This window comes from Prunus mume, linkage group LG4 (assembly GCF_029339155.1).
Source record: "Prunus mume cultivar Tortuosa linkage group LG4, ASM2933915v1, whole genome shotgun sequence".
Lineage (NCBI taxonomy): Eukaryota > Viridiplantae > Streptophyta > Magnoliopsida > Rosales > Rosaceae > Prunus > Prunus mume.
In genome coordinates, this window is record NC_142701.1 from 11,592,495 (window position 1) to 11,617,996 (window position 25,502).

The 25,502-nt window shown below is 37.3% G+C and overlaps 4 protein-coding genes across 7 annotated transcripts; 2 read left to right on the top strand and 2 right to left on the bottom strand.

Moving 5' to 3' along the window:
* Positions 1 to 2,259: 2,259 nt before the first annotated feature.
* Positions 2,260 to 6,712, top strand: LOC103327900 (cell division control protein 48 homolog B-like). Its single transcript, XM_089050733.1, has 12 exons — positions 2,260 to 2,561; positions 2,648 to 2,692; positions 2,794 to 2,849; positions 3,123 to 3,275; positions 3,887 to 3,988; positions 4,268 to 4,367; positions 4,579 to 4,863; positions 4,941 to 5,110; positions 5,235 to 5,363; positions 5,525 to 5,612; positions 5,738 to 5,815; positions 5,991 to 6,712. Exons 1-12 carry the CDS (start codon positions 2,385 to 2,387, stop codon positions 6,339 to 6,341), a joined length of 1,734 nt encoding a protein of 577 aa, XP_088906859.1. The 5' UTR covers positions 2,260 to 2,384; the 3' UTR covers positions 6,342 to 6,712.
* Positions 6,713 to 10,361: 3,649 nt separating this feature from the next.
* On the bottom strand, positions 10,362 to 16,187 carry LOC103327899 (calmodulin-interacting protein 111-like). Its single transcript, XM_089050703.1, has 11 exons — positions 15,781 to 16,187; positions 15,523 to 15,681; positions 14,290 to 15,092; positions 14,163 to 14,176; positions 13,846 to 14,012; positions 12,935 to 13,142; positions 12,258 to 12,736; positions 11,359 to 11,779; positions 11,166 to 11,246; positions 10,766 to 10,956; positions 10,362 to 10,688 (listed from the first exon to the last, which is right to left on the bottom strand). The coding sequence occupies exons 1-11, from the start codon at positions 16,054 to 16,056 to the stop codon at positions 10,554 to 10,556; spliced, it is 2,934 nt and encodes a 977-aa protein (XP_088906829.1). The 5' UTR covers positions 16,057 to 16,187; the 3' UTR covers positions 10,362 to 10,553.
* A 2,229-nt stretch (positions 16,188 to 18,416) lies between these two features.
* Positions 18,417 to 20,152, bottom strand: LOC103327871 (uncharacterized). 4 transcript variants are annotated; one of them, XM_008230237.3, is made up of 4 exons: positions 19,992 to 20,152; positions 19,694 to 19,796; positions 18,661 to 18,809; positions 18,417 to 18,495 (listed from the first exon to the last, which is right to left on the bottom strand). In XM_008230237.3, exons 2-4 carry the CDS (start codon positions 19,791 to 19,793, stop codon positions 18,418 to 18,420), a joined length of 327 nt encoding a protein of 108 aa, XP_008228459.1. In that variant the 5' UTR covers positions 19,794 to 19,796; positions 19,992 to 20,152; the 3' UTR covers position 18,417. The 4 variants fall into 4 exon arrangements, with proteins under 4 accessions (XP_008228459.1, XP_088905926.1, XP_088905925.1 ...); XM_089049800.1 differs by having other exon boundaries at positions 20,000 to 20,145; XM_089049799.1 differs by having other exon boundaries at positions 19,902 to 20,010.
* Positions 20,153 to 21,501: 1,349 nt separating this feature from the next.
* On the top strand, positions 21,502 to 25,161 carry LOC103327898 (uncharacterized). The gene is given in 4 exon segments (XM_008230269.3): positions 21,502 to 22,910; positions 22,913 to 22,972; positions 23,087 to 23,502; positions 23,842 to 25,161. Coding segments are annotated over 4 exon segments (1,968 nt in total). The 5' UTR covers positions 21,502 to 22,522; the 3' UTR covers positions 24,946 to 25,161.
* The last annotated feature ends 341 nt before the right edge of the window (positions 25,162 to 25,502 follow it).

Consider the following 25,502-nt stretch of genomic DNA (forward strand, 5'->3'; position numbering starts at 1 on the left):
TGCAAGTCATATTCTCCCAGTTGTTAAGTTTTTTCGGATTTGATTCAAAGTAAATGTTAATAATTTTCTTATAATTTATTAAGATCTAGATTGTTTGAGTACAGTTTTGATCTTTAAGTTGGTTCGGTTTTGTTATTTTTTTTCTCTTTAGAGTGTAAATAATACAAAGCTACAAAAGAAGCCTCATATGATTGCGACGAAATAGTTTTGTCCATTATTAGTGGAAAGCCAAGAAGGTACTTAGGAGTCAACATTTGCCTCACGGCCATGGCCCGAAGTGGGTAGCACAAGGCTTGAGGGGTCAAAGTTCGGCCCGACTTGATGATTAGGCTTGTTTGGCCTGGCCTGCTCTAAGATTGGGTAGTGCTTGGACTTAGGATTTGAAACCTTTGGCCTGCCGAGGGCCCGGTCTGATAATGCCCATTTGTGGCTTGGCCCAGTCTAGGCCCCTCTTTGGCTCGGCCCAATCTAGGCCCGTCTGTGGCTCGGCCTGGTCTAGGCCCATCCTCTTTTTTAAGATTTAATTGATGCACTCTCTAACCTCCTTTTATACTTAATCAAAATAATGTAATATGAATGTTATAAAATAAGTTAATTTTTTCAATGTTGTCTAAAAATTTGTAACAAACAATAAACACAATATCTTTTAGTGCACTTTTTTTTGTCAAGTTCAAATTTAATGGTTCAATAAAGAATTTGAAAGATTATTTTGCTTTTATTAATTATAATGACACAACTTTCTTTAATTTTCTTGATGTCAATCCTAGTTTGGGATAAAAGTAACTCATTTTCATATGATTCATTTTTAGGTATAATATTTTTAAAATATATTGGCTATTGTTCGAGGTCTAGTAAAAGAGTTTAGCTCTTATATTTTTGTTTTCTTTAGTTATATAGTAATCTATACTATTGTTCTTTTTATCCATCACTTTTGATCGGAGAATCTTTTTAGTGGTGGCAAGTGATGTCAAATGGTAGAAAAGCCCATAGTGGAGTAACCCAAAAGACTTAGAATTTTACATACCTTCACAGGACAAGTCTGGTGCAGGTGTAAACATAAAATTTACGTTGCCATAAGCACTCATTTCTTTTTTTGGGAGTTTTTGTCAAGTGATGTCTGGTCCATCTAAAACATCATTTCTGATTTCAAACTTCCATAAAATCATTAATATCATTTCATGCATCTAGGCTAGGGCCATATGTTTCTTTCCAATGTGCTCATTCTGGTACTGAACCTGAGGAGGAAGAGGGATCTCCAAGGCTTCACCCTTCCCTTGGAGAAAAATATAATTTCAAAATGTCATTATGTCATGATTCGAAATCCTTGCTGGAGACAATTACTACAAGAAAGTGTTATGCTGATACTGACTGAGGAAACTATGAAGGCTTAACGACCTAACAAAACTCGAAAAGCTTAACTTCAATTCTTGTTTTAATAATCAACTTCAATTCATGATAGCTCTTGATAAAGCCGAATTTCTGTTGGTTTCACTTGTTTAATTGCAGTCTTGAAATGTTGCACATCTTTACTTTTGATAGAAGAAATAATCATGAATTAATCAGATTTCGAAAAGAAACACTCATGCAACAAAATTAGGAACCATCAAACCTCCAGAGCTGCTAAGACCAAACAAACATAATCTAATCTCATAGATGTTGGTTGATTGTATGATTAGTCTCTTATATACCCATTCTTAGCACTAATGATATAGATGAACCCTATACCATTTAATTCCTATAAACAAACTCAAAAAATGATAGCTGGCCCTATTGAATTTAATTTTGATTATTAAATTACTTTGATGCCCTATTGAGTGTTTTGGGTTTTTTTTATGAGGTTTTGGAGTTGAGCTTGTTTTAAAAAATCAATGGCAGTTTTGTAATTTATAAGAAGTTAAAAGCCTCTTTGTTATGTTTAAAATACGATTTGGGTGTGTTTCTAAAGTCCATTTCATATAAAATTTTTTTATTTTATAATTTGGACCCCTTATTGGGTATTTTAGTGAATCTCCATTTTTTTTTAATCTCTTTTACTGATATAAGACTTTTTTTGTTCTTTTGATATAAAGACTATTATTAGCGGCATGACTTTCAAAGTGTTTTAAGAATTAGTTCAGCTCAATACAATATAAATGCTAACATGTAGTTACAAATTGAAGAAATTAAGAAAACTCTATAGTTAGTCACGCCCAAGTATCTTTTATATTTTTCTTCCTTCTCTCTTCTCTATTTCTATTAAATTTCTGGGCTTGGTGATATCCCAAAAAACCCTAAACCCTAAATCCTAAAACCCTACTTATACTCCTCAACCTAACCTTCTCAAACCCTAACCCAAATCCTCAACCCCAACCAGGAGCTTCTTCTCTCTCTCTCTCTCTCTCTAGATGGAAAGGCATAGCTTTTGTAGCAGCAATAACACCAACACCAACAATATCAAAGACAAGCAGCAATGGAGAGCCGAAGAAGCCATAGCTGGCAACGCTGAAGCTCTCCAAACTCTCAGAAAACTCATCATCTACCCTCTTCTCTATCAGGATGAAGCCCCAAAGCTCGGTCTCAAAGTAACATATAAGAAAACACACTTTCCCTTTCTTCTCTTACCTTTATTCTTATACCTAATTAACTGGGTTTCTGGGTTTTCAATCAGTGGCCTCGAGGTTTACTTCTCTACGGTCCACCAGGCACTGGAAAGGTATTGAATTTCAAGGCTTGCTTTACTTTTTTTTTTTTAAGTTGTAAGTTTAACATTGGTTACTAATTTTGTGTTTATATAATTTTTTTTTCTCATGCTAGACAAGCTTGGTACGAGCAGTAGTTCGGGAATGTGGTGCACATTTAACTGTCATCAGGTACCCTGTTATTCTTTAATCTCTGTATTGTTTTAGGTACAAATGAAATGATACCTTCGTTCCACCCTACCAATGATTGGTTTAGGTCCTAGTAGCTTGGGTAGACTAGGGATCCCTTCGGTTAGGAGCCATTTTATTTGTTCTGTCCTTGCCAAAGGGACTCGGTCAGAAGTGGTATAAACAGACTTATTATAAGTTATGATCATATTATGTTCTCATGGTTTTGACTTCTTTTATTAACCTCTGACTTTTTTTATGGTATTTTCTCTGCAGTTCAGATTTTGTTCCCAAAGCGCATGCTGGAAGAAGTAAGAAATTTTTACAGGAGGCTTTCTCAGAGGCTTCATCGCATGCATTGCCAGGCAAGCCGTCACCAGTCATCCTTATAGATGAAATAGACGTACTCTGTCCTCGCCGTGATTCTAGGTAAAAACCAATAGTGCTACAGAAAACCCTAATGTATCCCTACTCTAACAATCCGATCCTTTGACTTTATAAGTTTACACCATCAAAATAAAAATAAAAAAATTAATAAAGAAAACTACTTGTTTGCACTTCATGAAGCACATGGGTACTCCGATTTAGGTCCCTACCCGTATAGGATACTCTCTGATACTCTGATACACGTCATATATGTATCGGAGTCAACAGATACGGTCCTTGATCCACGGACGTCGGATACGTTTCAGAGGTTTTAAGAGGGAAAATAAAGAGGAGATAAGCTTTAATTTCTGTTTGAAGAATTCGAAGAGTTTGCACGATGAAAAACGACTCCAACTCCAACACTTCTTCTTCTCCAACTGTATCTGCATCTTATTTTTATGTTATTTATAATATGTTCTATATGATATATATTTTTATAACTATACATTAAAATTTTAATATAAATTTTTAATTGTAGTACATCTCGTATCCTATTTAGAGATTTTTGTATCTTCATGTCGTTTTGTATTATATCGCCGTATCCGTATCCATGCTTTATTTTCAAATCTTTGGGCATGCCTAGTTAATATGTTTAAGTTATGTTTCAATTGCAGAAGTGCGAAAGATCGCCTAGCATCTCAACTCTTTACGCTGATGGACTCCAACACATCCTCAGCTTCTGTATCACAAGTTGTTTTTGTTGCATCCACTAACAGGTTTTTTTCTCCTAGAATTTATGATGTGATCTCTGTGGTTTGTTATTTCGTCAAGGTTTTGAACTTTCTGATACTCTGTCCTCCGAAAATTTTATGCTTTTTTATTCATCTCATTGTCAGTTTGTATATTTCCAGAAGAACTCATGTCTTTCTCATCGTTATTAATGTTCTATTGGGAACATATGTATGTTTTGTTACTTAAGACCATTCGTTTAGTTCTTGTATATTATTTCATATTATATTCTAATCAGATTAATTATCTGGTTCCTGCATACAAAGAGTTGAATCAATTCATCCAGCACTCAGAAGGCATGGGCGTCTTGATTTTGAAATTGAAGTTACTATACCTACAGATGAAGAACGCTTTCAAATTCTCAAGGTGAGAGTGATGCTTTCAAAATTTTGCAAGCTAGAAACTGGGTTTACTATTTTTTTTTTGTTGTTGTTGGTAATGTTCATCAATTCTCATCTCGATCAATTTGATACCCATTTTTCTTTTAAACATCAATTTTTTTTTTCCACCAAGTTTAATAGAAATTCAAAAGATCTGACCGTAAGGCATGCTTAAAACTATGTTTTTGATTGCTCAGCTATACACAAGGAAGCTTCCTTTGGATTCCAATGTTAATCTACAAGCCTTAGCTGCATCTTGCAATGGATATGTTGGGGCTGACCTTAAAAATTTATGTCATGAGGCTAATCACTTTGCAAAGAAAAGGAACTCAGATGCAAATGAAGATGCTGGTCTGTTTAGCGTAACAACAGAAGACTTGATGCATGCAAGATCTGAGGTTAATCGAAGTATAACAAGAGGAGTTACAGTGAAAATCCCCGAATTGAAGTGGGAAGATATAGGAGGAATAAAAGCTGTGAAGGTGTGTAAATTTTCGTGTTTATCTTAGTTTCAAGTATCACAGACATTACTAATTATACTTCACCTTCTCATTGACAGAAAACGCTCAAGCAAGCCCTTGAGTGGCCTCTTAAATATGCTACACAGTATACAAGGATGGGAATATCACCCATGCGTGGAATTCTTCTCTATGGTCCTCCAGGATGCTCAAAAACCACCCTTGTTAAAGCTGCTGCTCATGCTACCCAAGCTTCTTTTTTTTCTTTGAGGTTCGAACTTCTTTGAATCAGTCTATTTAAGCCTAAAGTACATTGGAAGTTTTACAATTATAATTAGTCTATTTCACAAAGTAGAAGAGATGCCCATGCCTGAATTTCATAAACTTTGAATCAGTTGTGCAGATTTGTTTTCAAAGTATGTTGGAGAGGGTGAAGCCTTACTGCGCAATACCTTTCGGATTGCTCGCCTTGCATCACCAAGCATAATATTCTTTGATGAGGTGGATGTTGTTGGTAATAAAAGGTTAGTAACTTAATATGTTGCAGTTATGGGATTAATCTCTGCACATTGATGATTTGTTATTTTGTGTATTGGAGCAAGTACATTTAATCCAATGAGAATATCCTTGATGAACTCCTACTTACATGCAAGTCCCAACTTTTTCGCTTGACTTAAATGGGCAGAGGTGACAGTTCAAGCAACAACAGTACCGTTGGAGAAAGGATTCTGTCTACTTTGCTGACTGAAATGGATGGTTTAGTAGAGGCCAAGGTACGCACTACATCCCATTAAATTCTCTTACTTGTGCAATAATTTTAAGATTAATTTGTGAGTGGTATCCATACTGCATTAACTCTCATTTTCCTGTGCCTTTTGTACTCTCCTTCGGTTTTCAGGGAGTCTTTGTTTTGGCTGCTACAAATCGTCCTTCTGCAGTGGATCCTGCATTACTTCGCCCAGGGCGCTTTGATTTGGTAAGAAGTTTTTGTCACTTATTTTTTTCCAACCTTTTCCCTTTTGTTCTGGTTGTGGTGGGGTCGTTTATCATGGTCTGGTTGTCGAGGTGCGATGTTCAAAACTCTATAGAAAACAAAACTTGGGTGGTGTCAAAGAGATCAGTTAACTCTGTTATTTTTATGAACTTTGTAGGCGCTCTTTGTACCAGCACCAGATTTAGAAGGTCGATACGAGATACTTCAGGTACTAACACGTAAGATGAGTGTAGCAGATGATGTTGATCTCAAACAAATAGCAAAAGATACTGAGCACTTCACAGGAGCCGACCTGAAGCTGATATGCAAGGAAGCTGGATGTTTCGCTCTGGACGAAGAGATGGATGCCCCATTTGTGTGCAATCGCCATTTCCAGACTGGAATTGTACATCTAAGATTATCCAGAATCCAGGTTGATTCATATTCTTCGACATCAACTGCAGAACATGATAAGTGCGGAAGGACTTCTTATGCACAAAGTGCAGAACAAACCAAATGCAATCATTAAAGACGGTGGCAAGGAGTTTCCTTTCCCTTTAAGGGCATGTTTACGTATCAGTAATGGGTATGGGAGGAAATGTAATGATTTCCATTTCTGACTTCCCCTGCTTTTACTTGCAATCAGGAATAAAAAAATAAGTGGACCCCACCTCAAAATCCGTAATCACATCCCCTCAAAACCAAGTATCAGATCAACTAAGGGGGAGTAGTCGATACGCTTCCCATTCCTATTTTCTCTTAATAATTCCAACCCTAAAAAAAATAAAAACTCAGTTCCAAGAAGTTCCATGTATTTAATCGTATGAAGATTATGCAGAGGCTATTATTATTTGATTGTTTACTAGTTATGTAGGTGAAATATATATATTTATTGGAGTTTATTTTTACGTTTGAAATTGGCTCTGGACAAAGGTGTTATTAACATTATAATTGAACTGGGCTCTTGTTGTTTATCTTGTTCAGCATATTGATTCCTCATGTTTACACCGCCTTACTTGTTTGCTACAGGATTAGTTTGGTCTCCTTAGCCAATTTGAGAATTATATATGTGTTGTGAAAATGTGCAGGGCATTTTAGTAATCAAATTAATTTGGATTCTGATTCATGAAAGTTATTAAACAATAACAATGTGAATCAACCCCATTCCTTTGCTAATTCCGTATGTTTAGTAAATAGCTTAATGAGAATGATTCTTCCCATACCGATTCAGTAGTTCCCCGATCCCTAAATTCTCTGATTCCTTACTTTCTCCATTACTAATACATAAACATGCCCAAATTTATTTGGGTTAAATACTTTTTTTTTCTTTTTTCTGTTAAGTGCAGTTTTTTTATTTTTGTTTTTTTAGGAAGCACCTTCAGTCTTTTTACTAAACCCTAAACTCAACGAGTTAGAGTATAGTGTGCTATTAGGGTTTAACAAATTGAGAGAAATCTTGGGTTGAATTCATATTAAAATGAAACCAACAACTTTCAAATATATTTTGCTGCTCTGTCACATTGATTACGTCTCCTTGCCATCCAAAGTCACAATACAGTTCTCACTCAACCGATGAAAGCTTTAATATAGCATCCAAAGTCACAATACAGTCTCCTTGCATCTTTCTTGCCTCGAGTGGAAACCTTTATTAAGAGTGGCATTGATCGTCATTGACTCCAAGATGTGTCTTCAAAGAGTCTGCCCCATTTCTCGACGACTTGTTATTTCGATGATCACTCACCATTTCCTTTCTTTCATCGTGACTAGCTATGCTTAGTTCTATGTCATGCGCACGAGTAGTAAATTCTTCAAAGCTACGGGGTTTGATCCCTTGAAGAATGTAGAGCAGACCCTAATGCATACCTTGAATGCACATCTTTACTGCCGATAACTTTGAGACTCGATCTTTGCAATCAAGGCTTAATGAAAGCCAACGATTGATGTAGTCAACAACAGGTTCGTCTTTTCGTTGCTTTGTGCTAGTGAGCTTTAGCATGCTAACTGAGCGATGAGTGCTATATAAGCGATTGAGGAATTCTTTCTCCATTTGTTCCCAGCTGTCAATTGACTCGAGTTCCAAGTCAGTGTACCAGTTGAATTCAGTGCCTCGAAGTGAGCGGACAAATTGCTTCACGAGATAATCGTCATTAGTGCCAGCATTGTTGCACATCTCGATGAAGTGAGCAATACGTTATTTAGGGTTACCTTTTCCATCAAACTGCATGAACTTTGGAGGTTGATAACCCATTGCCATTCAAAGGTTGTCTAACCTTTTGGTGTAAGGCTTGGAATAGATAAATGTATCTTGAGAAGGCCCACCATATTAAGCCCTGATGGTATTTGCGATCATGTCCTGAAGTTGTTGGATCGATATAGAACCCATCGAGGCGGTGTCGCTTTTCCGTGCAACTTATCACCTGACTCTGTTTCATGATCCAATCCTTTCTCGCTAGATTTAGCTTCATACTGTGGTTCTTTCTTATGCACGTCTTGACCAGGTTCCTTATCCTGATGTGCCTCCCACTTGTTAATGAGAGAAGCAATCTGTGCATATTTCTCTTCGACCATCTTCGTCGGTTTGTGACTTCGCTCATATGGGCCAACGGTTTTTCCGCTCCTGTCACCATGACCTGCATAGCCATAGATTAAGACACACCTATGGATGCTGAGGGTTTCATGGCAATCTTCTTTTGTTGGTCGCCAGACGGGGATCCATGGTATGAGCTTGTGCTTGAGTCAGCGTCTAAAACAGGCGAGAGTGAACGTTCTCTTGAATTCTTCGAGCCCGAAAAACTCCTTTTTTCGTCCCGAGAGTTTTTCTCATCCACCCGGGAGGTATTCTTCTTTGCCCCCAAGGAGGCCAAATTGATAACCGGTTCATGCCTTTGGTTCACATCTTTCGCCTTTGCTTGAGTTGATATAGAAGTGACATGTTGGGTTGCGGATATCGCCTTGGCCTTGCTCCGGGTGACAACCCCAGCAGAGTCTCCGCTTGAGAAGGAGGCGCTCATGCTTTTGCCTCTCGTCGCGGGAACGGTTTGAATCTTTTTGGAAGCCATCGTTTTCGGTGTGTTGATTGATTTTGGAATTGGAGAAAGAGATGAGAGGTAGAGATGGTCTCACTGGGCGTGCCAAATCTGAATCCCTTGATTTATGGGATTGGTTTATGATTTGATTTAATTTGAGCTAATTGATTTAATTTAGCTCTTAATTAAGTCAAAATCCTTCATTTAGGGAAATTAACTCGTGATTTAGGAAGATGACCAAATAAGGATTATTTATTCCTTTTCGGCAAATGATTTCATTTGATTGATGAATATCTTAGATGCTAACATGTGCCATCTCTGATGCACACCTTTGTCTGCATGAGTCATGTGCCACATGTATTTATGTGGAACCCACGAATTTTCCAGTTATCTTTAACTAGTCAAATTTGAATTTTGACTGTAAATTAGTGAATTTTTATTTCACTAAAATTTCCACGTCTACAGAGGGTTATTCTTTTAATAACAAGAAAACCCTACTATCCACTCTCCTTCATCAGGTTTGAGACGTTGAGGTAGCTCTCGGATATGTGCAATCATTATTTCTATGTCACAGCTTATGTATTAGATAAATTGAATTTTGTGTGTTTCAGAACTCGTGAAAATTCAAATATAGGGCGTCTGAAGTCTGAGTTTACATTTCGGCCCACAACCGTCCCTCCATAACTAGGGCAAGTATTGTGAGTTGAGGTCGACATAGATTTTGATGATTCGCGTATATCTAAATGTGTTTCATGATCATGACACTAATGTTTTTGCTTGGTTCGGTTTTGTTATTATTATCTTTTTTCTCTTTAGTGTGTAAATAACAGAAAGCTACAAAAGAAGCCTCATATGATTGCGATGAAATAGTTTTGCCCACTATTAGCGGAAAGCTAGGAAGGTACATAAGCAAACATGCACGTTCGTTTGGGAAAACAAAGTTGGATGACCCTTTTGCCAATACTGTGCATGTGATTGAAATACAAAGTAGTCACACTTCAAAATTTCTGTGTTTTTATGCACTCATCTTTTTATTTTTCATTTTTTGGAGAATCTCTTTGTCAACTGATGTCATGGTGATGGAGCTACATGTGTTTTTATACACAAACAGATGCAGCCATAGAATGATCTATGAAGGCTATGAAAAATTACAGTTTCAGTATTGCCCAACTCACTACGAAAAATTAGAATGATCTATGAGGGCTAAACAACCTAGAACAAATTACTCGAAAAGCTAAACTTCAATTCTTGTTTGAATCAACTTCCGGACAGGCCTGTCAATCTAACTACCTACTGCTGTATCAGTAGTACTAATCCATTCTATCATGATGTATTGTACAATGTCAATCTAAGTATCAGATACGATTGAGTGATTTTATTCCCCAAGGACCTCAGTCGTCATTGCTGGAATTTTTATCTTGTTACAGAGCTCACAATACAAAAGGTAAATTTGAAAATAGATCATTTCCACAGTATACAGAACCAATTAGTGGGATCGAGAATCACACAATACTTCAAAAGCATCCAACAAAAATAGCCCTATTGCAGGCTGATTAAAAATTCAAAAAGAACTTTAACAGGGTTGCGCTTAAGTGTACTCAGTAAAACGCTAACAGGTTCTAGAGTATGTTGACTTACAGCATATCCACCAAGATAACAAGCAGAGTTACAAAAATATGGAGTAAGCCAGAGAGGAAAGGCTTAGTTATTTTTGCTCAAGAAGCAACAGTACGTCCCTGAAAATTTTCTGATAGCTCTTGATAATGCTGAATTTCTTTTGGTTTCACTTGTTTAATTGCAGTCTTGAAATGTTGCATCTTTACTTCTGACTCTGAGGCGTCAAGGTTCTCCTGATAGAAGAAATAATCATGATTTAATTATATTCAGAAAAGAAACACTCATGCAACAAAATTAGGAACCGTCAAACCTCTAAAGCTGCAAGGGCTGCTTGTCGGCAGATGAACGATATATCAGCGCCAGTGCAGCCTTCTGACAGACAAGCAAGGTCATATATGTTGACATCAGAACTGCACGGAATCTTGCGTAGATGAATATGAAATATCTCTTCCCGATCTGGCTCATTTGGGGGTCCCACATATAGCTGCCTGCCAAGGCGTCCTTTTCAAAAGAATATTTTCTTAGGAATGTTTGACAAGTTTGTGGAGGTATAGAAAGATGCTTGTAGAAAACTCAACCACCTTGTGTTTAACATGTTACGGGAAACGGTTGTTTTTCATGAGACGGGTGAATGTGAAGGTGAGTACAGAAAATGTGTGTGTGTGTGTGAGAGAGAGAGAGAGAGAGAGAGAGAGAGATAGATGTAGCACCAGGTCTTAGAAGGGCGCTATCGATCTTGTCCAGCCTATTTGTAGCAGCAATAACAGTGACATCAGCTCTTTCATGCAAACCTAATTTTAACAGTATTGATCAAGTCAAAGATACAATAGCAAAAATAATGATTGCTTTAAGTGAGCATCCTGGCTAATATAGAACCTACTGTGGATTAGAACTGTTACTAACCATCTAATTCAACAAGCAGCTGAGAAATAACCCTATCTGAAACTGAATCACTTTCGTTCCCACGAATAGCAGCAAGACCGTCAATTTCATCAAAGAATATGATTGCTGGGGCATTAGCCCTTGCCTTTGCAAACAGGGATTTCACAGCCTTCTCAGAGTCACCAACCCATTTGCTAAAAAGTTCTGGACCCTTCACAGCAAGGAAATTCAGCCGTGCTTCAGAAGCTACAGCACGAGCCATGAGGGTTTTGCTGCATCCAGGAGGACCAAACATCAGAACCCCTGTTGGGGGCTCAAGCCCTAACCGCTTTAATACCTTCTGGTGTTTTTGAGGCCATATTACAGCTTTCTTTAACTGATTTTTGACCTCCCTTTGACCACCAACATCTTCCCAATTAACCTTCGGAATCTCAAGTTTTACCTAGAAGTTTAAAGCAACAAATTAAGAGTCAGGGTACTTTTATCAGTGAGAACATTCCACCAATATAATTTATGATAGAAAAGTTTCCTACCAAGTGACAGTCTAAAGGGCAACATAATTTATGATACCAGTGGCCACTGGTATCATTATTAAATGGTTAGTCCAAAACTGGCGCATTATATGATTAAATAATCAAACCACTGAAAAGTTCACATTTTGAACTCAGAAAAGTACTCTCTTCGAACTTTCAATCCAATGAGAGAAAAAATAAATAACTCCTACTGTCTTGTAGTTCTATAAGAGCAGTTGGATTCAAATAGCTGGCGATTTGGACTCTGCTTGTCCATTGTATGATGAGCCCATAAAGAGAAAGTGGAACCTAAACTTTAATTAAACTAGTTTAGGGATACTGAAACTTTGGTACACAACATAGACTAACAAAAATGACTGCTTGTAAACATGGAAGTATTGACCCTACCTCTCGCATGTCACTGGGCCCCACTCTCATCCTGGCCTTTTCAAAATCTTCAAAAGCCACTTTTAAGACACATTCTTCTTCTATGCCATTCAGAAAATTATCATCATTTGCATTTGTTCCCTTCACATGCACAGATATCTCTGAAGAAAAATCCAAATGTGAGATAGATGAAGATGTGGAATCTGAGTAATCCCTTGATACGTGTGTTGTATCTTTTGAGCAAACAGGTAGTATTAGACGATTAGAAATACCTGCATGAGAAATATATGCTTGGTGCAAATCATCATGAGAGTATTTAGATTTGAAATGACGCTCAACACAATTGAAGGCTGCCCCGGTACAAAGGGCAGCTAGATCAGCTCCTACGAAACCATATGTAACATTAGCAAGATCTTGGACTTGCTCATCTGAAAGAGAGTGCTCCATGGCACCGAAAAGATCATGAAGTATCTCCAAACGTTGGTTGGGAGATGGCACACCTGAATGTCAATTTTCAAAATAAAGATATTATTGACAAATATCTGAAAAAAGAAAACATGCTCTGCATACCAGTATAAATAAATTGATAGTGTAACAGAATAATCTTTATTCAAGTACATTTGGAAACACAAGGATATTACTTGGTACACTTTTTTGGATATTACAAAATATCAGCACTACGAAAAACTTCATATTACCTATTTCAATTTCCCTGTCAAATCTTCCAGATCGTCTGAGTGCAGGATCAATGCTATCAAGGGTGTTGGCAGCAGCAATTACAACAACTCCTCCAGTTCTACTAATCCCATCCATCAATGTCATCAGTGAAATAACTATTCTTTCAGATAGCTCTTCACCACCCTCTTTCCTTGCAGTTGCAATAGCATCAATCTCATCAATGAATACCTGTGGACACAATCCATTAGAGAAAACGAAGTGAAGATATGTGATACTGAATCAACTAGTCTCTCAACGGCAAAAGCTGGGTAATATAATCAAATTAATTAAACAACGTTCCACAAAATATATATTCACTCTTATAAAATGATACAGCTATAAGGTCTTTCGTATAGGAGAGCACCTTTTCCAGTATTTCGTTACATTTTCGAAGCATAAGGCGGGATTTGATTCAGTTTTATTAGGCAATTTTGCACGTAGAGAGTATGTAAGTTGGTGTTAGGTTTTGATATACAAAATTAATCAGGGTAGTCTTCACTACATCTCACAAAAAAGGACCCCAAGTTCATGCAATTTTCAGCGTAGTCGATTCCCTAGTATTGTCTCTAGAATTTGCACTTTACACAATGGATTAACAATCTTAATTTCAAGCTTTCTGTAAACTCTGATAATTTTCAAAAATTCCAGGGAAAACCTGTGCCATAATTATTTGAGACATTTAATGAGCTAGAGATCACATCAGGGTTCACAATGACTAAAGGCCTGGGCCAGTATCAATAGTGCACATGAAAAGGATTAACACAGTTTTGCCTGTGGAATGAAAGTACATAATTGTATATTTGCCTTTACCACCACATGCATCTAAGTTCTAACCAGAAAATGAACCCTTCCAATAAAAGGCTAGAAAATTGAAATAGAGAGGAAACCTAACCACAGAAGGTGCAGCTTGTCTAGCTGAGTCGAAAACTTCAATCAAATCTTGCTCACTTTCAGGTACATTGACAGAGAAGAATTTGATGCCAGAATCACGGGCACATAATCGAGCCAAAGAAGTCTTTCCAGTACCAGGCGGACCATGAAGAACCACTCCCCTTATAGGTCCAGAACCATATTTAAAAAAGATATGCATGAATTAATGTAATAAAGAACGACCATAACTTATGAACACATCAAAACCATATGTTTCCACCACCAAGTGAACAAGTTAAATGGTATAATCCTGTAAGACAAGAATTACATTTGTTATATTTTCCAAAGATAGGCTGTATTTCCTATATACAAATCAGACGATGCCTTATTATTTGGTAATTTAGATTGAATCACATGCAAATTTCGGGTACATTCTTAAGAAACAATAATGTTTCATATGACGTACCTTGACAAAGAGTCCGTAGCGGATGAAATTATGATTTCCATCAAATCTGCATATTCTTTAGAAAGACCGCCCAATCTTGAAATGTTATCTCCTGTAGATAGATTATTGGCTGGGTTTGATGGCAAATGCAAACATACTTTCGTTTCTCGCTTCACTAGAAAAGCATCATTTTCACCGCCCACTAGTTCAGAAGCCTCATTTAGCAAATCATGATTAGCATTATTCTTTGACAAAGTTTTAGCACCAATCACTCGGAGTAAACAAAGCTGTGAAAGCATTGGGATGGTCACAAAATTTCCAATAAGTAGACAGCGAGAATACAACCATGTTGTAGCACATGTCTGCAGAAGTCTTTTTGTACTGTCATCCCATAAAACCTCTTCAATATCAAAAGAATCAACACATGACTCATTGGGAATGGTTACATTTCCTACTGACTCCCCACGTCGTGGTGAAGTTACTGGACTGGTATCAGAAACACTTAGCTTTGATTGATTCAATGGTGTCTTTGGGGATGCAAGCATTCCATTTTCAGAATGATAGCAAGATTTTTCAGAAGAAAAATTGGCACAGGTATTGTTCATAATCAATCTATTGTTAGAATGAAGCACATGCAAAACTAACTCCTTGCAGTCGTATACCGAGAGGCAATCAACTTTAGTGCTACGTGCTTCTTTCGTATCACACAAAAGACCAGCTTGGGAATGATTTTGTACAGAGTGGATGAATATGACCCTGCCTGATGGAGGACAACCCATTGTATTTGAAATATTTGAAGACAATAGCACTCCGTTCTTTGTAACCTGAGATGAAGGCATCAGTAAAAGTAAAGAAAAGGTTCTAGGGTAAAAATGCAGACCCCAATTGTTGTGACACAATAATTTACTCCAATGAATCAACCATTACAATTCCAGACTCCAAACTCCCAAAGGCAGCAAAAAAACGTATTTATTTTTAATCAACAAACAACTTGACATATGGAACATCCTTTTACAAAAACAAGTTCATATATGGAACATCCTTTGGGAGATTAGTATCACCCAGTACTGGAGAAAGGGTATTTACTGTTTAGAGTTTAGACGCACACTAATGCCATATGTTGTAAGTTTTACTGCATAGTAATTCTTCTGCTGAGCCTTTTTTTTTTTTTGGGTTGTTCTTAGAAAAACCATTTGTCACAATTGCCATATCAAATAAAGGGATAAAAAAAAGTAACCCAGTTGCCATTCAAACCTTAGAAGAAGGAAAAATCGTTGCCAGAGCAAAGTAGTTCCCTGCCTCATCGGTTAACTGCCCACAAGAATCAACACCAAAACGTCTAGCACATTCATCTGCTAGTGAGCTAAGAGGAAATCCATCTGACAATCTACTCTTCAAACACGGAAGAGACACCTAAGAAAACATGACACTGTTAAACCAACAACAACAAAAGAAACTAACTTCGAATTTTTTCTTTTTTACGAAGAGAACATGAAAAAAGTGGAAACTTACCGATACAATGGATCCAGGAGTGAAGGAAGAGGCAACCATGGAAGGCTCTGAAAGCCAAATTTTACGGCTTTTGGGGTCGTCCTGAACATCAGTGACTCGGCCAATGAAAGCAGAGTTCCCAATCAGACATGGGAATTTAACCGAAGCTAGTTCAAGAGAGCCTGCAAAACTCTCTTCAGTAGCTTCGAAATCAAGTGACCCAGGTGAAGAAAACTTGTTAGAATTCGACAACTTTGATTGGGTCTTTGAATACTTTTTTCCCTTTGAAGAAGGCATCTTTAAATACCACACTAACAAGGTGCGTGTTTTGGTATGGGGTCCCTGCTATGACTATGAGAAACAAATGGTTTCGTTTGACACAGAAAACAGAGTAAGCAACAGAGAAACAGAGAGGGAACAGGGTGACAAGAAAGACTGCGAGAGGCGCGAAGCATGCTGGAGACGGTTAAACCCGAAGCCGTCCGAGTGTGGGCTACTTATAGAAAACGCGTTGACGTGAAGTCTTATTAGGTATTGCTGGTGAATCCGTATTGGGCTTTTCTGGGTCCGATAGAGATTGGGCTTCTTTTCTTTTCTCTTTTTATTTTGGGAGTTTCACTAAAACACCAAAAATGGGGGTTGAAATTATAAAAAAATCCAAACACTATTTAAACATATAAACACACCTAAAACCCATCATACATACACTCAAAACTCCATTTATAAACACACCCAAAAAGTTGACTTTGGGGTTGATTTTGGGTGTGTTTCTATGTTTAAATAGTGTTTGGGTTTTTTTATAAATACATGTTTAGGATTAGGTTTATTTATAAATTTGCATTTTATTTTTTATCGGATGGGTTTACTTTTTGTGTGAGGCACCGCCCCACCACTATAAGGCCTTCTCTAACACATTTAGCCATAAATTCAAATTTTTATCTTCCAAATAGTAACTATTTGGGATTTGTCTGGACTCAAACCAATTTTTCTCCCAACCCAACTCAAATTTTAAGTATGCAACTTTATTAAATTACTTAATAATGGCTTAGGTTTATTTTTTTTTTCATGGATAACTTTTCTTCATTTATTCTTTTTAAATAACTTCATAATTTAATCTTTTGAACAATTTGACCTACAAAAAATTGAAATTCCATAAATATAATTTTATTTGAGAAACAGGTGGGTATTTATAGAGTTTGCAGTGAGTTTCGGGTTGGATATGATTTAGATTAATTTAAAATATTATTTTAACTGTTGGATTTAAATTTCAGCCGTTTGATATTCTTTTTTTTACCGTTAAAATAGTTTTGATTTAATATGGATAGTTGATTTGGTTTACTATTGGAATAATAATAACAAAAATTAAAATATTTATAAAAAAAAAAAGTTATGCGAACCAGCTTGTGACACCATTCGTGACAGCTTCTGCAGCATCAGCAATGTTTGCCCCGTTGTTTCTTCCTTGCACAATGGCCTACATCATGGTTGTGTGGGGTCCACCAAAAAAAAGTCTAGTTTAGGCAATAGCTGGACTAGTATTTGGCCCCAAGTTTGGGTTTCCCCAAATTTTAGCCCCTTACTTTTCTTGGGTTGAGAGAGGAATTGGGTTAAAATTTGGGATTTTTTGGGTTTGGCCTGATGGGTTAACGATGGCCTAATTAGAGATTATAAGGAGGGCTTATTAGACGGCCGGTTTTAAACCTCTCAATATAGTCCCCTCATTATAAAAGCTCCCTTTTTTGTTTGTTAATATAAAAGGAGGAGAGGGATTCTTCTCACACACACACACTGTCATGGTGTCATGGGATTCAAACATGAGGTCACTGGTTTGCAAGTGAAGACTATTTCCAGTAAGCTAGACCTTGTTGGCTAGAAGCTCCCTTCTTTCTTATTTGTTGAGTACTCAAAAAACGGGTCAATGATATGGAGTCAACATGAGAGTGGTCAAAAGAAAAGGCTTATTGGAAGGAGAAAAGGCTACAATTGCAAGCTCAACCCCACAAAGTGTGCAAAGCTCACACAAGAAGAGCCCCCACCGGCGTTTGGAGCATTTGACTTGTAAATTACTTCTCTTGAGTTTGGCAATTGCAGTCTTTGCTAACCCTGGCCTGGCATCTTGTTCTTCATTTCGGAGATGGTCATTGCTAGCTTGTTTTTTTCTTGCAGTTGAGCTTGTGATGGTTGGAGGGGGATCCAAAAACTTGTGTTCATGAAGGCTGTAGAACCATTGTTGCCCATGCATTTATAACTTAAATAATGTATTTTTCTAAGTTAGTATGTACTGTTTATTATTTGAGTAAAGACATTTTGAAATAATGTATGTTGAAAACAGATAATGGGTTTAACAAACCACAAACACTTGAGGCTTCAATACCATCATATTTTGTAGGCTTCCTAAACCATTTGCTACGAGTTTTAACAATTTGACAACAAAGACACAGCAAGGGCTGGTGAAATTACCAAGGTAGATTGCTCAATAAGCTTTCTCATGAAACCTTAAATAAGGGTGAAGAAAGAATAGAATATCTTGACCGCACAAACTCTCTTCTTTCACAGCTCCATACATAAAGTGTCTGCCAATAACATCTTGCAGCAGACAAAATCTTCGTGTAGATGACACACCACTCCTAATCTAACTAGTAACACCACTCTAACTAACTAGGATTTGACCGCTTGAGCTCGAGGCCTCCAGAGTCCCAGTCTATACTTGTGGGTGTATTTCAAGATCAGCTTCCTCTACAAACCGGAAATCAGATATCAGATTTCTAAACAATGTCTGTATGAAGTAATCAAATTATTGTCATCATGAAATGAACCACAAAGACAGAAACTTTAATGTGTTAATGTCCAGCAGGCGTGTGTGTGTCTGTATAGTAAGTGATAAACTCAGAGATTGATTACATGTTTGCAAGGGATGCCAAGTTTCTTCAGCTTGAGAGTACGAGTGACAAGCAGCTTTTGGAAATCACCAATCTCAGATTCAAGCTTGGACACATGGGATTCCACACCATTGCCAATTCCATTCAGAAACTCTGGTATTCCAACCTTCACTGCAAGAAAAACAACCACAGAAACCCAATTTTTAGGTTTCCCACTGAACCTATTGTTCAGAAGTTTATCTCTTCTAAGTTTTCTAACAAAACCTCCATTTCATTTAAATAAATAAAAAGGGCTGTTACTCTGACACTTAGACTGGCCCATTTTAGCCTACTACACAAAATTAATCACTTTCAATTCCCTTCAACGTTCTCAACCTTTTAGTAACCGGATGAGAATAAAGCAAAATTTCTTGATTGCAAAGAAAAGGTACAAAACAGAACCCAAATCAGATGTTCAGTAGTCAAGAGAAAAATTACTTTCACCGTTCTCAATCTTTTAGTAACCAGATGAGAATAAAGCAAAATTTCTTGATTGCAAAGAAAAGGTACAAAACAGAACCCAAATCAGATGTTTAGTAGTCGGGAGAAAAATTATTCATTAAATAGATAGTTACATCAACAAGAAACATGAACTTACAAAGCCCAAGATTTCATTTGCCATTCTTTATGTCCCCAACTTTCTCAGCAACCATACAGGCGAGGCAACATAAGCATACCAAACCACATTGGGCCATTCTTCATTATTGTTTTTGGAGAAGTGATCAATAAAGCTTCTCACTTCTATCAAAACCTAAATATAGAGCATTACAAGAACCTAAACTTTATGTTCTCATTTCTTTCCTCTTCTTCAATTTTTCAGCATACAAACAAAACCTCTAATGCCACCTAGCTTACTTAGCCACATAGACACTGTATCATTTAAATTTGAAGAAATGCAAATCACTAAATTCATAAAACCCAGAAATCTTATTCTCTATCATTTGCTTGGGAACCAAAGAAATGTGGAAGGATCAACAAATACGTATCAAAACCCTAAAAGCAAAATCTTTGCTTACCTAGGTATGGGTTTGATTTGGTGGAGAATTTGGCAGACCCGGTTGTTGAATATGGTTCCAAAATAGCTCTTGTGCTGAATAATATTTGCCTCCATGCCATCTTCTGTTGAATAGAAATGTTCAAATTAACAAACACACACACATATAGAAGAATTGAACACATACACACGCATAAACCCTGAATTCAGCTCACTGAAAATCCAAAAACCTTGCAAACAGAGCAATGGAAGAGAATGAACTGACTGTGTGTCACCCAGAGAAGGAAATCTTAGAAAATGAGATAAAGCTCAAAACTTACCGGATTACCTGAAGGAGGGCAGGACTCTCTTCGTGGGACTTGGAAGAGGGCTTGGTTACAGGAGAGGAACGGGAGGTTGGGTGGGATGCGGTGATGGGCTAGTGTTTGTTCCGCTAAAGTGGGCTATGGAAAAGCACTAAAATTGGCCCATGAAAAGCCTCGTTTTCATTAGAAGCCTACTTTATTTTATTTTTTTCCATCACAATTTGGTATGTATGATATATTATTTTTGTATATATGTTAAACTGTGATTCGAACGAAAGAGAAATGAGTCTTTATATACGCCCTAAATACCGTACTCCAAATTTCCCTAAATCTGTCCTCATACTCGATTTTTGTCCTTCATACCTAATCCATTGGGGTTGAAGTCCCAAGAACACCCTAATTGGTGGGGATGCAAAAGAAAAAACGTGTGGATAAGCACTAGGTACTTTGTAAGAAGTTACTTTCAACTATTTATTTTTTACGGGAAACACTATAACTTATAATAAAAGCACATATGAACAAAAGTGGTTTTTTAAAGAGTGCTACTATTTCCATCCTCATGCCTTATTTCCCCACCCACTTAATCCTCAAAATTTTAAAGACAAATTTACCACTATGTAAAATGAATTCTTCTATTTGTGGCCCTTCTTTTATCATTTTCTTGGACTCTTCATCTTATGTTTCTGCAATATCCAAAAAAGAAGAAGCGCTCTTTTGAAACTATAAAAGAAATAAAAATTGGAATATTTCAGAGTGGGGATGTTGGTGATCATTATCCATATGTCGGCTTCTTTTGAAATTTATGTAAATTAAAAGGGAATTAATTTGGGCAGATAATGTTAAAGCAAAATTTGATTAGTTGAAAACAAATTGATGGGTGTTACGGATGCCTTGGAGGGATGGTGGTGATGAGAGAGGAGAGGAAGAGGTTGGGGGCGACTTGGAGAAGAGAGTTGGATTAACCTTTTGTTTCATTTAATTTGTGAAGGGTATTTTAGGAATAATGGTGGGTGGAAATATAGGATTTTGTTTTTTCAAATTTACATTGTAAATGGGAAGATAAGGTGGGTGAAGAAATACAATAGGAGATGGAAATAGAAGCACCCCTTTTAAATCAAATGGTCCTCAATGTCTTATCTTTTGTCTTGGGCTTCTACAAAGAGACAAGGGATACAAAGGGGACATGGAAAATGATAGATAGCAAAATCACAGCTTTCAAGTCCACATTCGAACCCCTTTCACTTGTTACTTTTTCCGTTCCAAGACCTTTCACTTCTTACTTGATCGGTGGTGACTGTTGTAACTTGTAAGTACATTTTTTAGTCCAGTAAAATCAAAGTTTTCGTTAAACCAAACTCTTCGTTTTTTTTTAAGAGGCTTGTAACTGAAGTAGTTAATCGAGTCTTCAATTCCTCCTCCCTAATATTTTTATTTTTCCCTAAATTGTTACTTTAATTAAGTTGACTAAAACTTTGGCTATGTTTTTCCAGAACCCCCAAGTCAAGAGACTCAAGTTACTTCTAAATCAAATACATGGTTTGACAATTTAGAGCTTTTGCTTACACAACTACAAAATGCCTTCTTGGTTTGGCTCATTTGCAGCGCTAACTGAGTATCTTCTTTCTCCATTCTGCGTATGTACAGAGCCACATTATTGTAAATAATAGAAAACAGTATGCAATTTCTTCTCAAATGTATTGAAACATCATATCCTTTTTGGGGGTGGTAGGGTTACTTAACTTTTGCTTTGATGAAGTAGACATGAAGTATCTAATGGTTGAAGTAGTTTTGATTTTCTGCCAGAGTGTTTAATGCTCTGTCTCTTGTCTCTCGTGTGTTTATTTTTCTAATACTTAACGCGGTTTTGTGATTAATATGCTTTAATTGGGGCCCCAAGTGTCTGTCATTCTCTAGAAGCCCCATTTCCATCAGCTTCATTTTCCTCCCATTTGCTGCAAATAATTTTTCCATCACTGAAATTGCAGTGAACATGGAAGGGATGACAATGTGGCACACGTAACCAATTACATCATAATATCATATCCAAACCAACAACTACCATTGAACTTATGGCTTCTTTTTGGAAAATACTTTCTTCCTTGCCCTCGAAGTAGGAACTGTTACTTTCTTTCCTACCAATACAGTTTGATTTCTGTACAGAGATTTTTCGTTCTGTACTTTTGATGAATTGTTTTCTATAGATATGTATCAAGCAGATTTTAAAGTTTAAAGTTTTGCAGATATTGTATCTCGACTCTTGTCAACATGAATTTTCTTTGAAGATGCTGAGAACTTTTTTTATGAACACAGTCCTTTGAGATACATTTAAAAAGTCCAGCCATCCAACCACGTGCACCCCCTCTCACGCTTAAGCATTTACTTGTTTGTCAACGTCTATCAATTTCTCTGCCTTTCCCACTTTTAGCAAAATTTCAGGGTGCCTTCCAATTCTTTCCTATATATAGTTGTTTGGAAATTAGTTGTGCAATCATCTTCCTCTTTACTAAAAAAACAAAAAAAGAAAGGAAACCTTTTGAACGTTTACGATGGATACAAGGCTTGTAGAGGCAATGAAGAGAAATGATATACCCACATTTATTAGCTTGGTGGAAAAGTATGAAGGAATTCTTGAGCAAAGAGAAGCTGATACTTGCAACACACCATTACACCTTGTGTCAAAATTTGGACACCATTCCATGGTGTCTGCAATTGTCAAGTCACGGCCTGATATGGTTGCTGCTGAGAATAAGGACCTGGAAACTCCAGTCCACGAAGCTTGTCGAATAGGGAATGCAGAGGTCTTAAAGCTGTTACTTGGGGCCAATGCTGGGGCAGCTACTAAGCTTAACAGTGAAAAGAAGAGTGCACTTTTCTTGGCTTGCAGCTATGGCCATGTTGATGTGGTGAATCTCCTACTGAATGAGCCCGGGATGCTAGGTTTGGCGAAGATGGGCTTGAAACTTGTATCTGTGTGGCTCTGTCTGGTGGACACATAAGTAAGTAGTAAAATTCTCTCATTCAAATTGACATGTAAATTTGCGTTTTAGTTAACTTTTCAGTCAATCCACGTACTTTGTACATGTTTAATGAAATCAGTATTGCTGGCGCAGATGTTGTTGGAGAGTTGCTAAGAGTGTGTCCTGACCTTGCTTCTGCAATTGATGAGAATGGTAATTCACCATTGCACTATGCATCTAGCAAAGGGCATAGGGAGATGACCTGGATGCTCCTAAGGCTTGATCCAAAACTTGCACAGCAATACAATAACAATGGTCACACACCATTGCACTTGGCAGCAATAAACTACAGAGCTTCAGTCATTGAAGGATTTGTCTCGATGGCTCCAGCATCTTTTCAATTTGTCACAAAAGATGGAGAGACAGTATTTCACTTGGCTGTGAAATATGGTCAATATGCTGCTTTAGTTTTCCTTATCCTTGTCTGCAATGGGATGAATCTCTTCAATTGTCGAGATCGTTTTGGTAATACCATCTTACATGTTGCAGTTTCTGGAGCACAGAATCAGGTGAGAGATGAATTTGCATTAAACAATGGTGATTGGTTTCTGACCAGGAATATAGAACATGAACTGCTGGAACTAATTTAAATGTTGTGCCATTGAGAGTCCATGATTCAGGAACCTCTCTTAGTCTTACTTGCATCTTGTAGTCTCTTCATGGACTTTTGTGTTTCTGCGGTCTTGTCCCTTCTTCTTATATGTTTAGATTTGTTTAAAATTATCACAAAAACAAATATAGAAATATCATTCACAGCTTATGTTCTACAAGTATAGACAAAATCGTTTATCATATTTTTCATGGATGTTCAAGGATGGATTTTAACTATATATTCACGTTTGTTCCAGATAGCAGAGTACATAATCAACAAAACAAGAGTGGAGATTAATTCTCGAAACTGTGAAGGACTCACAGCACTTGACATTCTCGTCCAGGCCAAGGACAGTGTAGAAAATCGGCGTCTTGAAGCCTTGTTCGTGAAAGCAGGAGGTAAAAGGAGCATTGAGTTGTTATCACATTCAGCAAAAGTAGATAGAGTCAGTGCTCAATCAGTGTCAATCCTTGAGAAGGTGCCAAAAAGAGCCAAATTTGTTAAAGAGCATGAATTGCAGGTTTCCATTATAAATGAAATAGTTCATCCTGCATCCAAGACCCCATCTAGTTTATCATCACCCCTATCTAGAAAGTCATCTAGTTTGCCATCACCCCAATCTAGCAAATCTTCACCTATGCTTCCATCACCACAATCTAGGAACTCATCACCTTGGCATGACATACGGGAGGGACTTCACTATCAACCACAAACGCCAGAGTCCCTATTGCCAACTGAGAGACAACACAAGAACCCTAGTGAGATTTTCTATGACCCCAAAAGGAAGCAGCATAAGACATATAGAGAGGCACTACAAAATGCCAGGAACACTATAACACTTGTTGCAAGTTTGATTGCAACAGTTACTTTTGCTGCTGGTATCAGCCCCCCTGGTGGTGTCTCACAGGATGGGAAGTCAGTGGCAGGAAGAACAACAGCTTTCAAGGTCTTTGCAATAAGCAATTATGTTGCGCTGTTCACATCGCTCTCGATAGTTGTTGTTCTTGTCAGTATCATCCCATATCGAAGAAAGCCATTGATAAGACTATTGGTGGTTGCTCACAAGATCATGTGGGTAGCTGTGGCATTCATGGCAACAAGTTATGTTGCAGCAACATGGGTGATTATGCCACATAGTTTAGAAAAAGAATGGGTGCTTGTAGCTTTACTGGCTGTAAGCATTGGCACTCTGGGAACAGTTTTTATTGGTCTAGGTCTAATGCTGGTTGATCATTGGCTGCGGAAGCAAAAGTGGAGAAAAGGAAGAAGAGAAAGAGGGGAGGCTAATGAAGACGCTGAAATGGGAAGCCAAAACTCAGACGTGGAGAGCTCCTACACTATGGGATACCACTCATACTGATTGTTTCCTCCTCCGGAAGGATTGCTATGAATATCTGGTTCTCAAGTAAGATATACTTGATTATAGTAACATGAACAGATGTGAATCATGTGATATATTTAATTTCCGTATTTTGTATTTGAACTATTGGTTGTAACGTGCAGTGAGGCCAAGGCCTAGTTTGTGAATAACTGGTAGTCATAGTATAAAATGTTGGCATCAGTTGGATTGTTTTTGTACAGTGTTCTTTCTTCCTATGTTAAGCTTATCTTTGGCTGTTCTTTCTTTTCTTTAGTTGAAAATGAAAATAAGATTAATTCTCAGTTAGAGTTCGAGTTGACCTAGGATGTTGCTGGGAAAAGAATTCATACAGTGTGATCTTAAGTCCCCCTCAAGGTCCTCCTTTATATATACAATTGTTGTGCTAGATGATTTCATGGTTCTGTTGACAACAATATACAAAGCTTTAAGACCAGCAGAGTTCGAATGGCAGGACAAGGCAGGAAAATAAAAATTAAATTCAGGACGAGTGCACAAATGGTAGATACTTAAGTTACTGAATTAGAGAATCATGATTA

What these genes read in the sequence shown, in the direction of transcription:
- LOC103327900 (XM_089050733.1), top strand. Translation starts at nt 2,385, where the DNA reads ATGGAAAGGCATAGCTTTTGTAGCAGCAATAACACCAACACCAACAAT. An exon ending in AACGCTTTCAAATTCTCAAG is followed by an intron (nt 4,368 to 4,578) that starts GTGAGAGTGATG and finishes TTGATTGCTCAG; the next exon opens with CTATACACAAGGAAGCTTCC. An exon ending in GAGGAATAAAAGCTGTGAAG is followed by an intron (nt 4,864 to 4,940) that starts GTGTGTAAATTT and finishes TCTCATTGACAG; the next exon opens with AAAACGCTCAAGCAAGCCCT.
- LOC103327899 (XM_089050703.1), bottom strand. Translation starts at nt 16,056, where the DNA reads ATGCCTTCTTCAAAGGGAAAAAAGTATTCAAAGACCCAATCAAAGTTG. An exon ending in GACAAGCTGCACCTTCTGTG is followed by an intron (nt 13,143 to 13,845) that starts GTTAGGTTTCCT and finishes TTGTGTCCACAG; the next exon opens with GTATTCATTGATGAGATTGA. An exon ending in TGACAGGGAAATTGAAATAG is followed by an intron (nt 12,737 to 12,934) that starts GTAATATGAAGT and finishes ATTGACATTCAG; the next exon opens with GTGTGCCATCTCCCAACCAA.
- LOC103327871 (XM_008230237.3), bottom strand. Translation starts at nt 19,793, where the DNA reads ATGGCATGGAGGCAAATATTATTCAGCACAAGAGCTATTTTGGAACCA. An exon ending in CAAATCAAACCCATACCTAG is followed by an intron (nt 18,810 to 19,693) that starts GTAAGCAAAGAT and finishes TTTTTCTTGCAG; the next exon opens with TGAAGGTTGGAATACCAGAG. An exon ending in TTGGCATCCCTTGCAAACAT is followed by an intron (nt 18,496 to 18,660) that starts GTAATCAATCTC and finishes TCCGGTTTGTAG; the next exon opens with AGGAAGCTGATCTTGAAATA.